This window comes from Semicossyphus pulcher, unplaced genomic scaffold, assembly GCF_022749685.1.
Source record: "Semicossyphus pulcher isolate SPU_LCO1_2020_fin unplaced genomic scaffold, fSemPul1.0.p SCAF_3, whole genome shotgun sequence".
Lineage (NCBI taxonomy): Eukaryota > Metazoa > Chordata > Actinopteri > Labriformes > Labridae > Semicossyphus > Semicossyphus pulcher.
Genome location: NW_027211704.1, coordinates 12,040,818 through 12,059,687, shown reverse-complemented (window position 1 = coordinate 12,059,687; position 18,870 = coordinate 12,040,818). Strand labels below are relative to the sequence as shown.

General features: G+C 45.7%; 1 protein-coding gene across 1 annotated transcript in view; it reads right to left on the bottom strand.

Annotated features, from left to right (window-relative positions):
* Window positions 1-18,870, bottom strand: part of megf6b (multiple EGF-like-domains 6b) — a 58,375-nt gene that overhangs the window by 894 nt on the left and 38,611 nt on the right. Inside the window, exons 6-37 of the mRNA XM_069678823.1 lie at window positions 18,445-18,567; window positions 15,150-15,275; window positions 14,359-14,481; window positions 13,699-13,821; window positions 13,466-13,603; window positions 12,242-12,364; window positions 11,920-12,042; window positions 11,501-11,671; window positions 10,767-10,898; window positions 10,535-10,663; window positions 10,293-10,421; window positions 10,030-10,164; window positions 9,219-9,353; window positions 9,001-9,126; window positions 8,778-8,909; window positions 8,246-8,374; window positions 8,017-8,148; window positions 6,787-6,915; window positions 6,560-6,688; window positions 6,136-6,264; window positions 5,915-6,043; window positions 3,788-3,916; window positions 3,512-3,640; window positions 3,179-3,307; window positions 2,888-3,019; window positions 2,666-2,794; window positions 2,443-2,571; window positions 1,592-1,720; window positions 1,324-1,452; window positions 1,008-1,136; window positions 787-915; window positions 250-378 (exon numbers count right to left, since the gene is read on the bottom strand). Of these exons, the coding sequence (XP_069534924.1) occupies window positions 250-378; window positions 787-915; window positions 1,008-1,136; window positions 1,324-1,452; window positions 1,592-1,720; window positions 2,443-2,571; window positions 2,666-2,794; window positions 2,888-3,019; window positions 3,179-3,307; window positions 3,512-3,640; window positions 3,788-3,916; window positions 5,915-6,043; window positions 6,136-6,264; window positions 6,560-6,688; window positions 6,787-6,915; window positions 8,017-8,148; window positions 8,246-8,374; window positions 8,778-8,909; window positions 9,001-9,126; window positions 9,219-9,353; window positions 10,030-10,164; window positions 10,293-10,421; window positions 10,535-10,663; window positions 10,767-10,898; window positions 11,501-11,671; window positions 11,920-12,042; window positions 12,242-12,364; window positions 13,466-13,603; window positions 13,699-13,821; window positions 14,359-14,481; window positions 15,150-15,275; window positions 18,445-18,567 (4,167 nt within the window). The remainder of the gene's footprint in view (window positions 1-249; window positions 379-786; window positions 916-1,007; window positions 1,137-1,323; window positions 1,453-1,591; window positions 1,721-2,442; window positions 2,572-2,665; window positions 2,795-2,887; window positions 3,020-3,178; window positions 3,308-3,511; window positions 3,641-3,787; window positions 3,917-5,914; window positions 6,044-6,135; window positions 6,265-6,559; window positions 6,689-6,786; window positions 6,916-8,016; window positions 8,149-8,245; window positions 8,375-8,777; window positions 8,910-9,000; window positions 9,127-9,218; window positions 9,354-10,029; window positions 10,165-10,292; window positions 10,422-10,534; window positions 10,664-10,766; window positions 10,899-11,500; window positions 11,672-11,919; window positions 12,043-12,241; window positions 12,365-13,465; window positions 13,604-13,698; window positions 13,822-14,358; window positions 14,482-15,149; window positions 15,276-18,444; window positions 18,568-18,870) is intronic.

Genomic DNA, 18,870 nt, shown 5'->3' with positions numbered 1-18,870 from the left:
TGTGAGTCCAGCTCAGCAAACATTCATATTGGATCAGAACAAAGAGGAAGTGCAAACGCAGACAGGAAGCGAACACCGTCAGCACTTTAACTAGTTATCGTCTCTTATTTCTCAGAGTCAGCTGAAATGTCACTTCTGTTCTGCCTCCGGAGTCAGCACGGCTCGTCACCTGCCGGCCGTGTGGAGGCAGCGATGCAGTCAGATGAAGACAGCGGGGATGCGTGTCATGTCAGGTGGTCATTACTCTACCTTCTTGACAGGAGAGTCCGATCCAGCTGTGCAGGCAGGTGCAGCGGCCGTTGCGTGGGTCGCACTGCGCCCCGTTTTCACACTCGCAGGTCTCTGCACAGCTAGGCCCGAAGTGATTCGCTCTGCAGTCTGACACAAAACAGTGAGACGGCGAATTAACAACCCAGATCAGGACGTACTTTTAAAAGGAAGAGATGACTGCAAAAAAGAAGCAAGAGCCAGGATGGCTAGCTTAGCTTAGCATAAAGATTCAATATAGGAAAACTGATCTGAGAGCTGATCTGGCTCTGTCCAAAGGTAACAAAACCACTTCTACTATTTATGCTAAGCTAAGCTAAACGGCTGTGTGTTAACTTCAACATCTTGATATGAAGATGATATTGAAGCAATGTCAAACTACTCATTAGAAAGTCAGCAGATCTCCGTCTCGACTTTCCTCCAGTAAAAACTGCTTTATGAACCAAATGAGCATCCTGTCAACCTCCGGCTCTCGCTGTGTGTGCATGTTCTTATAGGCAGTCAATAACAGAAGATTACCAATGTCACATCTGGATCCAGTCTTCCCCGAGGAGCAGAGGCATCTTCCTGTCACAGGATCACACGGAGTGTCGTCCTCACAGTCGCACACCTTTGCACAGCCGAGGCCGTACGTACCCTGTTCACACACTGAGAGGCGGGGCGGGGGGGAAGATGAGGATGAGGATAAATCAAACACAAGAAACATTACTCCTGGGGTCATCATCAGAGGTTTGACTGACCTCTGTGGCAGCGAGCTCCGTGGTGTCCTGCAGGACAGATGCAGTGTCCGGACACGGGGTGACAGGAGGCGCCGTTCGTACAGTCACACTGCAGCTGACACAGCGGGCCGTGGAGACCAGGAGGGCAGGCTGAGGAGGAGGGAGACATACAACGAGGTTTAACACTGACCTTTATGCCTTTAAAATGTTCTAAATGAGCAAGTGTAAATGCCTCAAAGGTGGCAAAAACTGTAACTTCTTAGCTGGTATTTAAAGAGCTGTTTGAATCCTGAGGAGGTAAAATCAAACACGTATCACTGGACTCTTCAGCTCTCACCGTGTTCACACAGATGTCCATAGTATCCTGGCCCGCACTGACACATCCCTGTCACTCTGTCACAGGTGCTGTTGTTTTTACAGTTACATTTCACCTGGCAGTTTGCACCAAATCTGCCTGCAGGGCATTCTGGGAGACAAAAATACAAAATGCATAATAAATTCATTGACTGAATCTCTTCATGTAAAATTAACAAATCAGAAGCAGGTGCAACAATGAGCTTGTTTCCATTTAGAAACACGTTGTATAAAAATGTGAGTGTTGTCACCTTTGTCACAGCGTGCACCCGTCCAGCCCAGACCACAGGTACAGTTGCCCGATGCAGAGTCACACACAGCGCCATTACTGCAGTTACAGCGCTGGACACAGTCAGCCCCGAACCAGCCTGGAGGACAGCCTGAGGAGGAAAACACACACACGCACGTGCTCAAATTAAAGTCAGGAAACATTCGGCTTCACTCTAAAAAGGCACAAACATACACGATAACTAAAAAGGTTGTTTTTCTTCAGTTAAACACATCCTGCTGATTCTGCATGCACATATTATGGCCTGTTTTTGTCCCTGTAGAAGGAGCCGTTTGCTGCCCTTCATTTTTGTACAGTAAGAAGAAGAACATATGCACACATGAAAATTGCCTGACCGACATAATCCATCACAGTCTCGATGACAGTAATGGAAACCTATTTAGAGGAGTCTGGACTTTAAAATGATCTGATGGCTCCGTCTCAGAGATCTGAAGTTTCTCTCAAAGGTCACAGATAAAAACAGAGACGTCTGTCGGGTGGTTGTGTTACATGTGATCCTGGTGTTTCCAGGCACAGGTCACTATCCTGAAGAATCACTGTAATAATCATATGATTGATGAAGATATTTCACTGACACTCACTTTTCTGGGTTGTAATAATGACAGAGTTTAAAAGAGCACTATCACTGTAATAAACATAGTTGGCAGACACAGTAAATCATAGTGAACTTGTCCTGCTCTGACGGCTCTGTTCCATCATTTCTAAGCTATTCAAAATAGTTCTTTATAAATGTCTAATTTTCACCATAACAGCTGTGAAGATACCACTAATATAAAATAAATCAAACATGTAAATGTATTACTGTATACTCACTTTTTCCACAGTCCTCTCCTCGGCGTCCTGCTACGCACACGCAGCGTCCGCTGACCGCGTCATTCTGGGCTCCGTCTCCACACAGCGCCGCCCGAGCACAGTCCACCCCGTACCGTCCAGCCGGACACGCTGTCACCACGGAGACACGCAGAGCAGATACTCATCATCCCATACTCTCATTTATTATTCATTCGTTTGAAGTAAAAGTTAAAGATGGACTCACTGATGTTGCAGCGCGCTCCGATAAATCCTGCAGAACACTCGCAGGCTCCAGTGGAAGGAACGCAGCGCCCTCCGTTCTCACACTGACACTCTCTCTCACAGTTTGGACCGTAAAGACCCTCTCCACAGGCTGAAGATAAAAGCCTAGATTTAGTTATGTCCTCTTTTACCTATGACCTTAGTGAAACGTGTGTAAAACATATTTTAGCAGTTTTTTTCATACTTTGGTCACATTTGGGGCCCTGGAAACCTGGAGCGCAGTAACATGATCCGGACACCGGGTGGCAGAGCTGGTTCGTCTGCGAGCACTGACAGACCTGGTTGCAGTTCTGTCCAAATGTTCCTGGAAGACAAGCTGAGGGAGGCAGAGCGAGAGGAGTCACATTTACAGTCTGTTACAGATGTTATCGCTCTCTGATGCATCATAAATGTGTCGTTCACTGTGTTTTATTAATGCAATGATAAGTTCATAAATCCATGCATCTTGGACTGGAGGCAGAAAAGATTCACTCACTCTGTTCGCAGCCGTTTCCTGTGAATCCTGGAGGACAGCCGCAGTCTCCGGAGACGTGGTGGCAGGATGTTCCCTGAGCACAGCTGCAGTGCTGCATGCAGGCCTTTCCATACGTACCTGGCAAACACGCTGAGAGGAAACACAGAAAAGATCTTTAGAGCCATAACTTAAGAAGAACTTATGTTTGTTTTTTTCACACAAATATGTATGAGATTCTCTAATCCTGCTCATACATGTAGAAGTGTAACTGTAGCAGCTTCATTATTAAAACTACAAGTCTAACTCCGTCCAGCAGAGGATGCCGGAGCACCACCGTCTGCTTGATGTTTGTACCTTTGTCACAGAGTTTTCCTCTCCACCCGGGCGGACACAGACACTCTCCTGTGACGTGGTGACACGAAGCTCCGTGCACACACTGACATCTCTCCTCACAGCCCACACCGAACAGGCCGGGTTCACACGCTGAGCGGAGAAGGAGCAAATTAAAGGTTAGAATAATTAGCATAAATACTGCCAGCTCAACAGTTTCCAAGATGCAGCAGCTCCTCTGAGGTCACTGTTTTTCTGCGGGTTCGTTAGTTTTGCTGGAGGTGAGACTCTCCGCCTCACCTTTCTCACAGCGCTCTCCGATCCAGCCGGAGCTGCAGCTGCACTGTCCGCTCTGTCTGTCACACTGGCCGCCGTTCTCACACTCACATTGCTGCTGGCAGTCGGCCCCGAACCGGCCCGCTACACACTCTGTAAACACACACGTGAGACGAGACAAGAGACAGGCAACATGTTGTTAACGACAAACAGAAACCTGTGTTGTAATATATTCTGCTGACGTGTTTTTTATTCAGTTTAATAAAGCATGGAGCTGGGTTCAGAGGGTAGGAGCCACAAAAGTTTAGTGGGCGAGGACATTCCAGCGACAGGATTAGAGGTTTCCTGAGCACGCAGAGGGTCCTGGCACGGCTCGACAGGGGGAGGCTGTAACAGCCACAGAGGGAGGATAGTGTGTTTGTGGAGCTCAGAGGGGAGGATGTCATCGGCGGGTCGACAGAGACTTCTACAGAGCAGACCGTTCTGTGGTGCAGAGACAATCTGTGCCAGACTGCAGGCGAAAACAGATGAGCTCAGGCAGCAGATTGCACCGAGACTGAAATATTTCCTGAGCACGGTTAAACAACCACAGACCACTGTGTGTCTCCTTCAGGGTTCAGGTAATGGTGTTCTTCTGCATGCCTGTCCAGATAAGATGACTTTTTGGTACATATGCAAGATGAGGCTGAATTCAGCTCAAGTGAGTCATTCACCTGAACAAAGAAGAGAGTGTATACATCAGTGAACGTACTCCCATCCTCGTCCTGTTAAACTCCAGTATACTGAGTCATAACTACAGACCGTAGGCTGATTGGTTCAACTTGTGATTAGATGTCATTAGATGTTTAAGTTACTGACATATACTGCCAGTTATGATATGAACAAGTGAACGTTAGTAAAGGATGTTTGTAATAAATAATGTTGGCTTAGTGTCTGACTCTGCGAACATGTCAATGTGAGAATTCAGAGAGACCACGTCAAGTAAAGGTAGGGAACTGAATTTTAACTGTATAACTACACCGCTTATCCTGTTCAGAGACGCAGGGGTGGCTGGAGCCAATCCCAGCTGTCACTGGGCGAGAGGTGGGGTTACACCCTGGACTGATCGCCAGTCAATCACAGGGCTGACACATCACACATCACCTAACGAGCATGTCTTTGGACAGTGGGAAGAAGCTGGAGTACAAGAAGAACATGCACCACCTACATCTGTACCGGGATTCGAACCAGGAACCTTGTAACTGTGATGCGACAGCGCTAACCACTGCACATCATGCTGCCCCCAACTTAAATAGTTCATTAAAAAATGAAAGCCAATTCCTCAATATAAGTATAAATGTAAATGTAAGCATGTCAGTGGGGTTAGTGTGTGTGTGAATAGGAAAATAATAATAAACCAAATCCTTCCTGTAAAACTCATGTGATATATTTATTTGTATTTTCTCTCCCTCCCTCTTCCATCACTTTTCTTTTCTTTTCAAACTGTAGTTGCCTTTGAATTTGTAAGTATGTCCATGTTTTTATTATGTGTGCACTCTTTTGTGAGAAGGTCTGAGGGGGATTAGGGAAGAGAGCCAAATTTAAAATGTAAAACTTTAAGAATCATTATGTTAATTATTTGTAAATTCTCAGATTTTTGTCAGAAATGATACAAAATAAATCTCACAGCGTTTTAAAATCTGTCAAACACATCAACAGCTCTTTTATTACACCCTGGAGGAAATGTGGAAGAGGAGAAGAACACTTAATGAAGGAAATTGAAAGAAGACTTGCACCGGGCTCTGCATGTTGGGAGTAAAAAGAAGCAGCAGTTGCAGCGGTTACAGGGAAATGTTGGTTTTGTACCAGCTGGATTTAATGCTGTGCAGAGAGTCTGTGAGATAGTTAAGCTGTTCAAAACAAGTCATTGGTTTAATCCTACAGTCTACATTCAGTTTAGTTTGACCTCTAAGTCAAAGGTCTCTAAAATATGAAAAAAGACATATTAGCCTTTCTCTTGTTCCCAGATGTATGCTGTTAGAAATGACGGCCAAAAGCACAAACATAAAACTGGAGCTGTGACACATGAGTTTTTCTCTCAGTGATCCATCCGAAGGAGGTTTTGTGGAAACACATACGGACACTCTTACTCACAGAACCTCCGAGTCTTACCCAGTTCACACGCCGCGCCCGTCCATCCGCCTGCACATGAACACTTTCCGTTGGTGGCGTTACAGGTGGCTCCGTTCTGACACAAGCAGCGCTGCCGACAGTCTGCACCATAAAACCCTGCAGGGCATTCTGGGAGAAAGACACGCAGACAAAACCATCTTGTGACACCTTATTTACCTGTCTTACAGAGGAATGCTTTGGTCCGTGTTGTGTTCACTGACCTTCTGTGCAGTTGGGTCCGGTCCAGCCCGGCGTGCACGCACACTGTCCGCCGGCCGGGTGGCAGATGCCATCGTTACGGCAGCTACAGGTTTGGTTACATCCCTCCCCATAGGAACCGGTCGGGCACGCTGCCACGAGAGGGACAAACAATATGATTACCTCTTCATGAACTCTGCTGATCAAAAGTGGAAATTCCAGCGTCTGGAAAGTGATACAGGCCGCAGCATGGGGAACATCCAGGAGCGGCTTTCTCATGTGTGACTGGGCCGGGTTTTCCCAAATAACTCTGAAACCAAGCGTGTTTTTGTTCCACTATGAGTCAGTGTTACAAAGATGCTCTCAGCGCTGCAAACCACAAACCTTCTTTCATAAAAGCAGAGTGATGCCAGCACTCAACTTCTAACTCATGCACCTGTCACTCACTCAGATTGCAGAAGGAACCGATCCAGCCGGCGGGACAGGAACAAACTCCGCTGACGTGGTCACAGCTCCCGCCGTTCAGACACAAACACTTCTCCTGACAGTCGAGGCCGTAGAAACCCTGAGGACACGCTAAAACACACACACACACGTGTAAAGACTACCTGATAGCAGCATGTAAACATATTCAGAGGGTGCATTTGGCTTCATGATCACAGAGCTTCTCTTACGCTTTTCACAGAAGGTTCCGGTCCATCCGACCTGGCAGGTACAGGCTCCGCTCACATGGTCGCACAGCGCTTTGTTGTCACACTGACAGCGATGTCGACAGCCGAGACCAAACATGCCTGCTGGGCACTCTGAGGGAACATCACACACACTCCCTTAGACTTATAGTGGTATGTAGCTAGTCATGTGTAATGTCATGTGTAAAAAAAACAAGGTTGGCTGTAAAATAACACCAAGATCTAAAAGTACCTGAACATTTAAACACAACAAAAAGAGTTGGGTCTAGCTCAGCAGTTAAATCAGCAGCCCATGTACAGAGACCATAGTCCTCGATGCGGCGGCCATGGGTTGGACTCCCCCATTCACGCTTCCACTGTTTCCAACACTATCCACTGTCCTCTCTAAATTAATGCTTAAAAGATGGAACAAAAAGGCCTGATTGCAATCAATGCCACTGTGTGCTTGACGGCTGCACGGTACTGCAGTGGTTAGTGCTGTAGCCTCACAGCTAGAAGGTTCCTAGTTCGAACCCCGGTTTGGATGAAGTGGAGTCTGCATGTTCTTTGTGCTGGTCAGGGTCATTGGTGTCTCATGGGTGTGAAAGGTTGTCTGTCTCTATGTCTGATGGACTGGCGATCAGTCCAGGGTGTACCCTTCCTCTCCCCCTATGACAGCTGGGATCGGCTCCAGCCCAACACAACCCTGAGCATGATAAGGGGTATAGATAATGGATTGATGGATGTGTGCTTAACATGGCACCATCTGGTGGTAGCACCAAGAACTGAGCAAAATGATGCATCCACACTTTTTTTTGTTTGTCCTTTTGTCTTTTTTGGACAGGATAGGGAAGAGTGACATGACAGGAAATATGGGGAGAAGAGAGCGGGGAGGACTTGTATCAAAGGTGCATCACTGCACCAAGAGTCGGAGTCGAACCCACAGATGATGCGTCAAGGACTTTGCCTCTGCGCACGGGGTGCACACGGCTCCCCAATGCACCCACACTTTCACTTATTTGTTAACAATGTTTCAGAGTAAAGCTCTTCATCTCAGACTAAAAAACTGTTGACAAAGTAAGGACAAGTGACAGTGTGCAGCAACTTTTGGTTCTTTCACCAGAGAACTAAGACAATGAACTTGCTAAGATAACAATACATGTGCACATAGTCTTCTGAACTCATGAGAGTGTGAACACTCGCAGGGAAATGCTAATAAAACACATAACTACATACTCTGATGGCAGCGCGTCCCGGTGTAACCAGCCTCACAGTTGCACTGTCCCGTCACAGCGTCACAGCTGCCGTCTCCGTTTCTACAGTCGCATGTTTCTGCACAGTCGGCCCCCCAGTGGCCTGCATCACAGGCTGCAACACAAACATCACAGTTTAAATAAGCTCAGTGTTTATATTTAATACTGTCGGCTTCAGCAGCTGATCTTGCATTGATAAAGAATGTTCTTACCTTTCCTGCAGTGGTGTCCGGTCCAGCCTGGAGCGCAGGTACACCTCCCGCTCACCGGGTCACAGCGAGCGTTGTTCTCGCACACACACTTCATTTGGCATCCCTGACCGAATCGTCCGCTCGGGCACGCTGCACCAGGAAAAACAACATCTCAAACGCCAAGACTAATCTACCATAACCAACTCCACCAGGCTGCATGGACACACAGCAAGTTCCCATGACAGTTCTGGTTCCGTGATTCAGCCGTCAAGAGATGCTTTCAGGGCCGACGGTTGTTTAAAATGGAAAATATACTGTATTTATTCCTCCCAGAGAAAATATGTCTGCGGTTTTTCTCAGGCAGCTGAAGGATTTCAGCTAATTACCTTAGAGAAAAAATTCTTCTCCGTCTTCTGACATGTTTCTTTATTTCTCTTCCAAACTGCACCACTGCAAGATTTCCATACTCCTCAGTGCTGCCATCCTCAGTTGGTTGAATGTTTAATGCATGTTGTTATGGAAACTAAAGATGCACAGCAGTGCAGATACTCACAGTTGCTGCAGACTCTGCCCATGAACCCCGGAGCACAGATACACGACCCGTTGTGTTTATCACACACGCCTCTGTTCTCACAAGCCGGGCAGGTTTCTGAGCAGCCTGGACCCCAGAGACCATCCGGACACACTGGGGGAAAGAAAGAGACAATTTTGTTACATCAAGTAAAATTCATGCGGTTATTTTAAATTCAGCTGTAAAAAAAACCATCTGCACTCACAGCTCTCGCAGTGCTCTCCTGTCGTCCCTGCCGGACACTTGCAGTGTCCCGTCACTTTGTCACACGGGGCTCCGGTGCAGTTACAAGGATGCACGCAGCCTGATCCAAACCGCCCCTCTGGGCAGTCTGACACAACACACAGCAGAGGAATGATCAACACAGAGAAACAAAAGATAGAACCAGGAGCCTTACAGCATCTCCTCTGTTGTGCTACCTACCCTGATCACAGTTCTCTCCATGATGGCCAGGAGGACATTTTCGTTGGCACTCTCCTGTCACATGATCACAGGAAACTCCAGGTGGACAGACGCACTTCTTCTCGCAGCCGGCTCCGTACGTACCCGGGTTACATTCTGGAGACGGGACAGAGAGCTCGCCGTGTTACGACAACAGTAACATGAGAGAATGAAAATCTACTTTTTAATAAGAAGCTCTGCGATTGTCTGTTATTAGAGGTGATTTGGTTACTTCTTCTTCACTGACTCATACTGTGATTACGTCAGATTGGAGCGCTTTTATTGATTACATTAGGAAGCAAATTGACTTGGCAGCAACTCAAGTGCACATTAATGTGTGCGACTCTTTAAGCGTGGTTATACATTCATGTTATTTAAACTGCTTAAGCTGCCTTGGAGATGTGGAGAGAGACTTTTCCACTGTTTTGGCTACTCTGGACATGATGATGTTTTAAAGGACATTTAAATGATAAATGGACTGTACTTATATAGCGCTTCTCTAGTCTTGTGATCACTCAAAGCTGCTGTCACATTCACACACTCATTCACACACTGATTGCAAAGGCCTAAGTGCCAATCTCTAATCAGTATCTAAGCCCATTCATACCCTATGGCTTTGCCGTCAGGGATCGAACCCCCAACCTTCCAAATGAGAGACGACCGACTAAGCCACAGCCGCCCCGTTTAGCTGCTACCCTCTTAAACATACTGTAATAGTACAATTATAACGCCTTAAAACAGAACGCACATTACAGTTAATATAAGTGATATCTATTTGAGACAGTGCGCTCACCTTCCTTGCAGGTGTTGCCCTGATAACCAGATTTACAGACACAGGTGCCGTGGCGACGGTGACACTCGAGCGTGTTCTGCTGCACACACTGACACTCCTCAGAGCAGCCTGCGCCGAACGTCCACTTCGGACAGGCTGATAGAGGGAAAACAAGAAGAGGAGACGATTAATTTCACAGCAGGATGGTTCACAGAAAGAAAAACTACAGCCTGAAATCAAATATGTACAAGCTTGTTTGGTGAGAGTTTGGTGTAAAGACTTACGGAGGTGGCAGAAGCGTCCGTAGAGTCCAGGATCACACAGACAGGCTCCGTAGGTCCGATGGCAGCGCCCGTTGTTGGCACAGTTACACTTCTTGTTGCACTGCTTCCCATAGAAGCCTTTAGGACATCCTGCACACGGGAAACGACTCACAGTAAACTCCTCTGAGATACTGAGTTCATGTCAGGGTGGGAAAGAAATGTTGAGATTAAGAAGTAAAAACTTCTGTCTGGGACAAACTCACCGTCTTGGCACAAGTCTCCGCTGACCCCCGGCGGACAGCGGCAGCTCCCAGTGACCGGATCACAGCTGGCACCGTTTTTACACTTACAGGGGAAAGAGCAGTTTTTTCCAAAATATCCCTCAGAGCAGGCTGCGAGTTAGAAAAACAAAAGGGTTGTTAATTCTTTGGATTATTAGCGATACAGTAGCAGCAGTTTGCACATGTGCGTGTAGTTTTGTGCCCTTATCCTCACTCTGGTTGCAGACGATGTCGGTCCATCCGTCGGGGCAGTCGCAGCCAGTTTTCCAGGGATTACATTTTCCTCCATTAGAGCAGTCATCGCACGTCAAACTGCAGTCATGGCCGAACGTGTCGTCCAAACACACTGGAAACAACACCAGAATTAATGACACTTAAGTTCACACTGTAACATCCAAGTATGTACGCTTAGTGCGTTAGGGCAGAACATGAATTGAATGTCAGAGGTCGTGATCGTGTCAGAGCTGACAGAGAGTATTAAACCTTTCAGTGGAGTGAGGAGGAGCACAGCGAGCAAATCAGCAAAGATGGAAAGAAGTCTGCAGACTGTTCAACAGTTTTCCAACCCCATCAAACGTCTGTCAGGTCAACAAATTACAACTGTAACAAAAACTGTTCCTCTTGTCAGCTTTCAGAGAAGTAGCAGTAAGGAGTCCATCCAGTTCGGGCGACACAAAGCAGACCCTCTGACTTCCTGTTTCAGCTTTGTTTAGCTGCCAGCACATATAAGCCTCAGCATTCCTGCCAGAGAAGCAGCGCTGATACAGTTTGTACCAACAGTCTGCGAGCATGAAGCTCAGTAATTAACCCCCAACATGTGGTCTGTTTCTGCCTGCAATAAATGAGTCTTCACCTCCCGGGAGTCACACTCAGGTAATGGGATACAGGTTCCTGTTAATGATAATGAGCCGTTAACGGTTCAGCGGAGGGGGAGGGGAGGAAACCCACCGAATTTCTCTGCCAGGTTGCTCTCGGCCCTCAGCTCGCCCTCGTCGTCCTCGTAGTCGTCATAGCGCTCTAGGGCCTGGTTGTAGTCCTGCATCAAGGTGAGCTGGGGGCGAATGAGGGGCAGCTCGATGGAACCTCCGCTGGACAGAGCTTCAACTGCGTCTTCAAGAGCTGCAGGGAGACAGAGAGTTATGTTTCCATCTTACCAAACCTGGCTTCTATCTTACTCTCCCAGTCGTGACTTTAGAGAACAGGCCAGTTTGTTCAAATTGCAAACACTCAAATCTCAATTAAACGACTCTGAACACAGGATGTATTTCTCAGTACAGCTACACAAGTGTGCCAGGTTTCCCTTGGCGTGTCTCTGGTGCGATCCTCACTCGCCCACTCTCTCTCTTTACCTAATTGCTGATACTCACGGATGCAGGACTGCCGGTCCTCGTCCAGACGGAAACCCCGGCGGCAGAAACACTGAAAGGAGCCTGCGCTGTTCTGGCACGTGTGGTCACAGCCGCCGTTATTAGCCAGACACTCGTCTACGTCTAAACAACACAGACACAACAAAAGCAGTCTAACCGTGCAGCTCTTACTTTTCATGTTAAAGTAATTTAAAGACGACATTATGGCGTGTTTGCATTCAAAGTGGAGCTCGGCCAAATTCAACAGAAGTAAATACACAATCTCATAAAAGTGTCAGAAACTTGAAGTGCGATCCACACTCTGATTGAGGGCTAAACATACCGTCACAGCTACATCCGTCTGAGTTGAGTCTGTACCCTGCTGAGCAGTAACACTCGTATCCTCCGGGGTAGTTGGTGCAGTCCTGCTCGCAGCAGGAGCTCTGCTCTCCGCACTCATCCACGTCTGCCAAACACAACAAGCAGGACGACAGGAGTTATGAGCCGACTTCTTTATGATGTAATGTTAATGTGCAGGTTTTAACAGCCAATTAAGGTGAAACTTACAACCAAAGGAGAATAGCAATGAACTTAAAACTCATATGTGTATATTTTTCTTCCATATAAGTTTGGCTTGTATGAGTAAACACCATAAACTTTATCTGTCTACATTATGTTCGACCTACTTTATCTTCCACCTCCTGACAGAAGAAGCATTTACACACAGATCTCCCAAAGTCCCAAAAGTTGGTTTGATTTCTCTATGTGAGCATCAGATGTTATATCACATCATTTTCACGCACTTTAAGGAAACTGCAGACACAAGTTTTCCTTCTGATTTTAGGTTTCTTTTGATTAATACTGCACTAGGTGATCGCCGACACTGAATGAGCTGCTCTCTGCAGGTAAAACAACATCATATGAATGGATGCGTGGCTCCATAGTTATAGTTCATTATATGGGGGAGCCACAGGAAGTCATACAGTATAGCACAATTGCATCAAAGAGACAACCTCTCACAGGAGGCATTGTATACATGTCCTTTTAAATCCATTATCAAATGTACTGTCATTGACAGTTTATTAGGGACAGCTAGATGAAACTAAGAGGCATGCAATAAATCCTTCCTTAATGAAATTCCTTCCTTAATTGAAACAGCTTTGTGGTCGATTCAGAGGAAGTAGTTTGTTGTTCAGCCTCTCTCAGTGTTCCATTGTATAACGTAACAGCAGCACAAACCACCTGTTCAAAGTTGCACCTCCTCAGCTGTGAGCACCAGAAAAAACCCCTCACAGCATCAAATGAGAAGTTATGAATCAGAACAAGCTGTTTTATACTTTACATAACTCTTTCCTAGTAAAAGAGAGGGAAGATAGAAGACTTTAAAGAGGTTTACTGGACTTGTAGCTATCTGGCAATTTGACCAAGTTAGAACAACCGCAACACCACCGCTAAGAATTCATTAGGAGGTCTCTGGAAGCTTTAAAAGAGCGCTGATGTAGTGTTTGAGTGTGCCTAATAATTTGTCACAGGCATGTTTTAAAGTCGATCCAGTACAGTCTCTCACCAACACATGTTTTCAGGTCATCATCCAGCCTGTAACCATGGTTACAGGAGCAAACAGGCCCACCGGTTGAATGTTGGCAGTGGTGCGAACAGCCGCCGTTGTTGTTCTCGCAGCTGTTCACGATCTCCATCTCGATCCCTTTTACATCAAAGAGAAATAAGGTCTGAGATATCTCGCACCATAAAATACACTGCGATGATTCTACACATGTGATAAAGAGGGTTTGAACTGACTGTAACACTGTTTCCCATCAGAGCCCAGCTCATAGGCCGTGTTACACACACAGGCGAATGAGCCCAGCGTGTTGTGGCAGCCGTGAGCGCAGTTGGCCTCTTCTGTCTCGCACTCATCGATATCTGTCACCAAAATATGCAACAAAATAAAGAATAAACCGGAGGAATACATCTGGTTTGCACAGGTTCATTTGCATCCACCGCTGTTCCATATGTGCTGCTCACAAATCAAATCCCAGACAACCATCTCTGGCCTCACTTCAGCTCAGCGTTGGTAGGAAACTTAGATGGAAATGTTGGCGTGCAAATTCTGAATCTTCTTCTGACTTCTGAATTTTTAAATTCTTAAAAGCTAAATTAGCTTCAGTCACAACAGGGACCGTTTAGAGGATGTTCTGGAACTTTCACTTTGTCTGTTTCAAATCTGCAAACTGTTTTTTTATCCAATCTGAAGAAATATTTAAAAATGCTTGGAAAACTTTTAAGTCTATAAATTTAATTCACTGCAGAAGATGAGGTTGTGATAAGTTAAAACGCTCCAGAGCAACTACTAAATTTGGCTGGAAGGATTTTCAACATTTTCTCTCTAACTTAACACTTGATCAACTCTGAGACGGATTCATGCGCTGAAACATCTCTGCTAGTCGCTGGTGAATTTACCTTGACATGTTTTCCCGTCTTCAGCCAGGAGGTAGCCAGCTTTACAGTCGCAGTGAGCTTTCCCACCGTCGGCCCGACACTCGTGCATACAGCCGCCGTTCTGATCTGCGCAGGGATTCTGCACTGCAACACAAAGAGCACACGCTCATAAACATAAATCCACTCACCTGAGTGGACTGGGAACATTTCTCGCTCAGCAGTAAAGCAAAGTGTAAAAACTGATATCTTAACACGGAACATGTGGAGGGGTTAAAATCCACATTTCCACGCTGCGCCTCGACCTCCTCTCTTTAGTGTCCTCTGTGCATAGCTCTGTGTGTGTGTTTGACTTGTGTAAGCCTGTCCGGCATCTCTGATGAGAACCTTCAGCGCTGCAGAAATGAGAGGAAGCTGTTCACAGCCAACAATTACAAAGTAAAAGCATCTTAAAGACAGTCATTTAAAATGCATATATGTATAATCTCACTTCCCTTAGAGAGACGTTTAACTCCATGACCGCAAAGATCGCAGAGATTAAAAGAAGCAAGGACATGAAACACTGATTTGAGAACATAAACAACGATGTAGGCGGCTGATTCACTCCAGTTTAATCGTCCCATGCTCATTCTTGAGCAGAGACATCCTGTCAGATAATCACGACTGGCAGCAGATACAGAAAAACAATCAAGCCTTTATAATCTTCCAAAGTCATCATATTTAAAGGCACTTTTTCTTTACCCATCCGTGCTATAATTCCTCCTCTGCACTGGTTTGTATCCAGTGTTTTCTTACACCACAGTTTGGGCACTCACGTTTGCAATGCTTGCCGTCCTCTGCGAGCACATAATTTGGCCTGCATCGGCAGCGGAAATGAGCGGCCGACTGCTGCACACAGTAGTGTTCGCATCCTCCGTTGCTGATGGCGCACGAATGCGTCGCTGCAGAGAGAGAGAAAAAAAAGGGGGAAAGTTATTGATATGAGGAAAGGCCAAAGAAAGCGTCAAAGAATACGAGGAAATCAAGCAGCTGAAAATAGGTTGATGTTAATCTGATTTCTGATTTGATTGCACTGTAACATCAGTGGGATTATCTCTGAGAGACACTCGGAGATACCTCAGACAATTGTTACGCTCTGAGCCGAGAGAGATCAATCACCTCAAATCACAGAGACATTTGAATGGCAGGACCTCTCAGGTGGACAACACTTGCACACTGATGAGACTGAGGGCAGAGCCAGCTGAATCATCCTTCTGTCTGCGTTCCTCTCCTTTGTACCAGCAGATGAATCCCCCGTAGACGTCCTGGCCCCGATCCCCTCAGAGAAAGCAACAGTCAGAGGCCGAACAGCCCGGCGCTCTCAGAGACTGTGTGTTTTTTTTACTCGAAGGCTGGAATCAAGATCCATCAATCACAAGCGCACGTCAAAACGCAGAGCGCTCTCCAGCTCAAATATTATTCAGGCGCACGCTAAGTGTGTGGGATTCATGTGACCTCTCCTGGCAGATCGAGAGCTGGATAAGAGCGGGACATCTGCTCGTCTTTTTCTCCCTCCGACTCGGAGCTGAGCGGTATGTGTTGTCTTGTATCCAGTGTGCACGGCGGTTACACTGTGCATGGTGCAAAATAGACTTTTATCCATGTCTAATGTGGAAAGTTTGGAGAGATTTTGGTGCTCGTCGGACTCATTTTGCCGCTCGACTCTGCGGATATGTGGCCTCACAGATAAGCTTCACCTGGGAGTCAGTCCAGATGTGCTGGTTATTAGTACAATCAGTCATTTCTTCATGCAACAGCTGTCACACAAAGGCCTCTCAGGGACAGTCGGGTCCCAGCTACAGTGAAGTCTCCGCTCTATAAGACAATGAACTTCACATTATGAAGCCAAGAAACACATTATGGTTCCACTGTAAATGTCCGGACACGCTGTGTACATTCCTGACTGAAGAAACGGCTGCCAGGTTTATATTTTGCTCAGTGTGACAGCCGATAGTGAGTGACAGAAACAACATGCAGGTGTAGGGATAACGCCGCAGGGGTCAAAGGTGACAGAATGAAATTCAAGGAATTTAAAGGAGGAACTAAACTAAAACTAAATAGAGACAAACTAGAGGTGAACTAAAAAGATATATCAACCCAAAGTTTTTACATTCACTTATAAAAATTGTGTCAGCTGTTTAATTAAAAGTGCTTTTACAATGTAAAGCTGGTGAAACTCTGGTTATGCATATTTTCCCACCTTACTCTTTGTTATAGTCAAAACAATATGAAAACTCAAACAGAATTTCTTTGTTAGATTGAGTTTCAAAGTTCTTTGCAGCTCCAGCAAAAATATTCTCACCACAAGATCCATTTAGTAACTCTTCAAGAGCTTTCCATCAAGTCACACAAACTCCCTCTCCAGCGGAGGGGGTTTGGCCGCTGTTCATTAAATATGTTGACTGTTCAAAAGTTAGACTTGCTTCACAGAAGGAGCAGAATATTAAAGTTCCAGTCATGTTATAAGACAAATAAAATGCTCTGCTTGAAATAATAAATTGTGTCTGATATGTTTTTTCTGCAAAATATGTTAAATTACCGTGTAAAAATCCTCCAGAGGCGTCTCCTCCTTCTCCCTCAATAAAAACTCCTGAATCTGCATAGGCCCCGCCCACTATGCACATTTCTAACAGCCCCCTTCGTTACAAAAACAAAACATAGCTTAACTTAGCCAGCTTGAAATGTAGTAATTAGTAGTAGTAACGTTAACGTTGGTAGTCAGTAATAAGTTTGCAAAAATTACGATGATGGCTACAGCTGGCTCGCACATCGCCTTAGTGGTTGCCATAGGTTGTACATAATGATATGCATTGCATCACTCCGTCCATTAACGGGATTGGCTCCTTAGGTTTGTGACATCGCAAACCTGCCAATCTGAAAACGTGTTGTTCAGCCTGTCCTTGGTACACTACAGTTTAAAAGCAGACAGGCCCAGCCATGGAGATGACTGCTTATGTTGTCCCCGATATGTCTTGTAGCACATGAAGAACACCACATGGAGATGTTTACAAGGTAAAACAGTTGATTATCACTGGAGGGGGGCTTTAATAAAATACTACAGCATCATTCTTCCTTTTTTCATCTTGTTTCTGGACATTAAGGTCGAAGCATGCGTAGAAAACTCTATTCTAGGGACCAAAAGCTGCTATCCGATACAAAGAGGACTGCTAGAGCTACACTATACCTATAGGTACTGTAACACTATTAAGTATATTGTATAAGCTAAAAGCTGATTAGTGATTAGTCAGATAATTCATTTTTAGGGTAGTATAGTGCATTTGTTAATAGTAGACGGTGGAGAGGTGACAGGAAACAGGAACAGTTAGTTTTGTTTGAAAAAAAAAAGTTCCCTTTTAACATCTCACTCTGTCCCATGTGATCACAAACTGCATCGTTTGGGGTTTTTGACCATTGGGCAGACTTATTAACCAATTCAATAATAACATGTTGGACTCCAGGAAACTGTGAGGCCCATTTTCCCTAACTGTCAGACATTAAATAGAGCGACCGCTAATATCACAGATATTAGAAAGAAGAAATGTTCTCCAATAAAGAAACTGCTTCAACAAGATATCAACTGCACAAAATGTACTCAGTGCGGTTTAACCAGCAAATGTCATTTGGATCATCTCACAATACGGCTTTCTCTCAGCATCAAAGGGCTCATCATGAATGTGGTTTACATGATAAAGTGCACATGTCAAAAAGCATGTGTAGATAAACTAGAAATATAAAACTAACTTAATAAACTAATAAAAGAAGCTTCCAGCAGACTTCATCTTCCAAAACAGTGTTTTATGTTTGTGTGAGTTTTAGTGGAAACAGTGTACAAAGAGGAAACTTTGGCAGCCTTCATGCTCGCTTTCTGATTGGATTAAAGGAAGGATGAGACCTCAAATCACGCTGTCTGCTGGATGTGTGTTCACAGCTTACATGTGGAGCACGCCTGACAAACATGTGTGTGCTGTGATTGTAACATTAGTCACACCATGCTTATGAAGACCTGACGGGGCCGCTGTCAGCTGTGTTATTCTAGCGTGAGCACTGCGACAAAGCGGTAATGTTCCTTACCCAGGCAGGTGCGGCCGTCCACATGCAGGCGAGAGCCCGGGTTGCACTCGCAGTAGTATGAGCCCCTGGTGTTCACACATCTGTGCTGGCAGCCTCCGTTATGGACCTGGCACTCATCAATATCTGCAGGGAAGGAGGGAGAAGGGGGACAGGAGCAGACAGGAGGAGAGAGAGGGGAGAGAAATTAGTGCAATTTAACTAAATCCTGTGGTTATGAGAGAGAATAATAAGTGCAGATGAGCTTCCCAGCTGAGAGAGGAATGTGACACAGGACTTAAGGTGTAGATGTACTCCAAGAGGAAAGCAGATGATGGATGAGAAGAAGAAGTACTCAACAAGCGCGTTGCAGCTCAAACAAACAAATCCCCCATGTGGTAGCAACTACTGAACATTTAAAAGCAAATTTAAATTCCTTCGCTTCTTGTC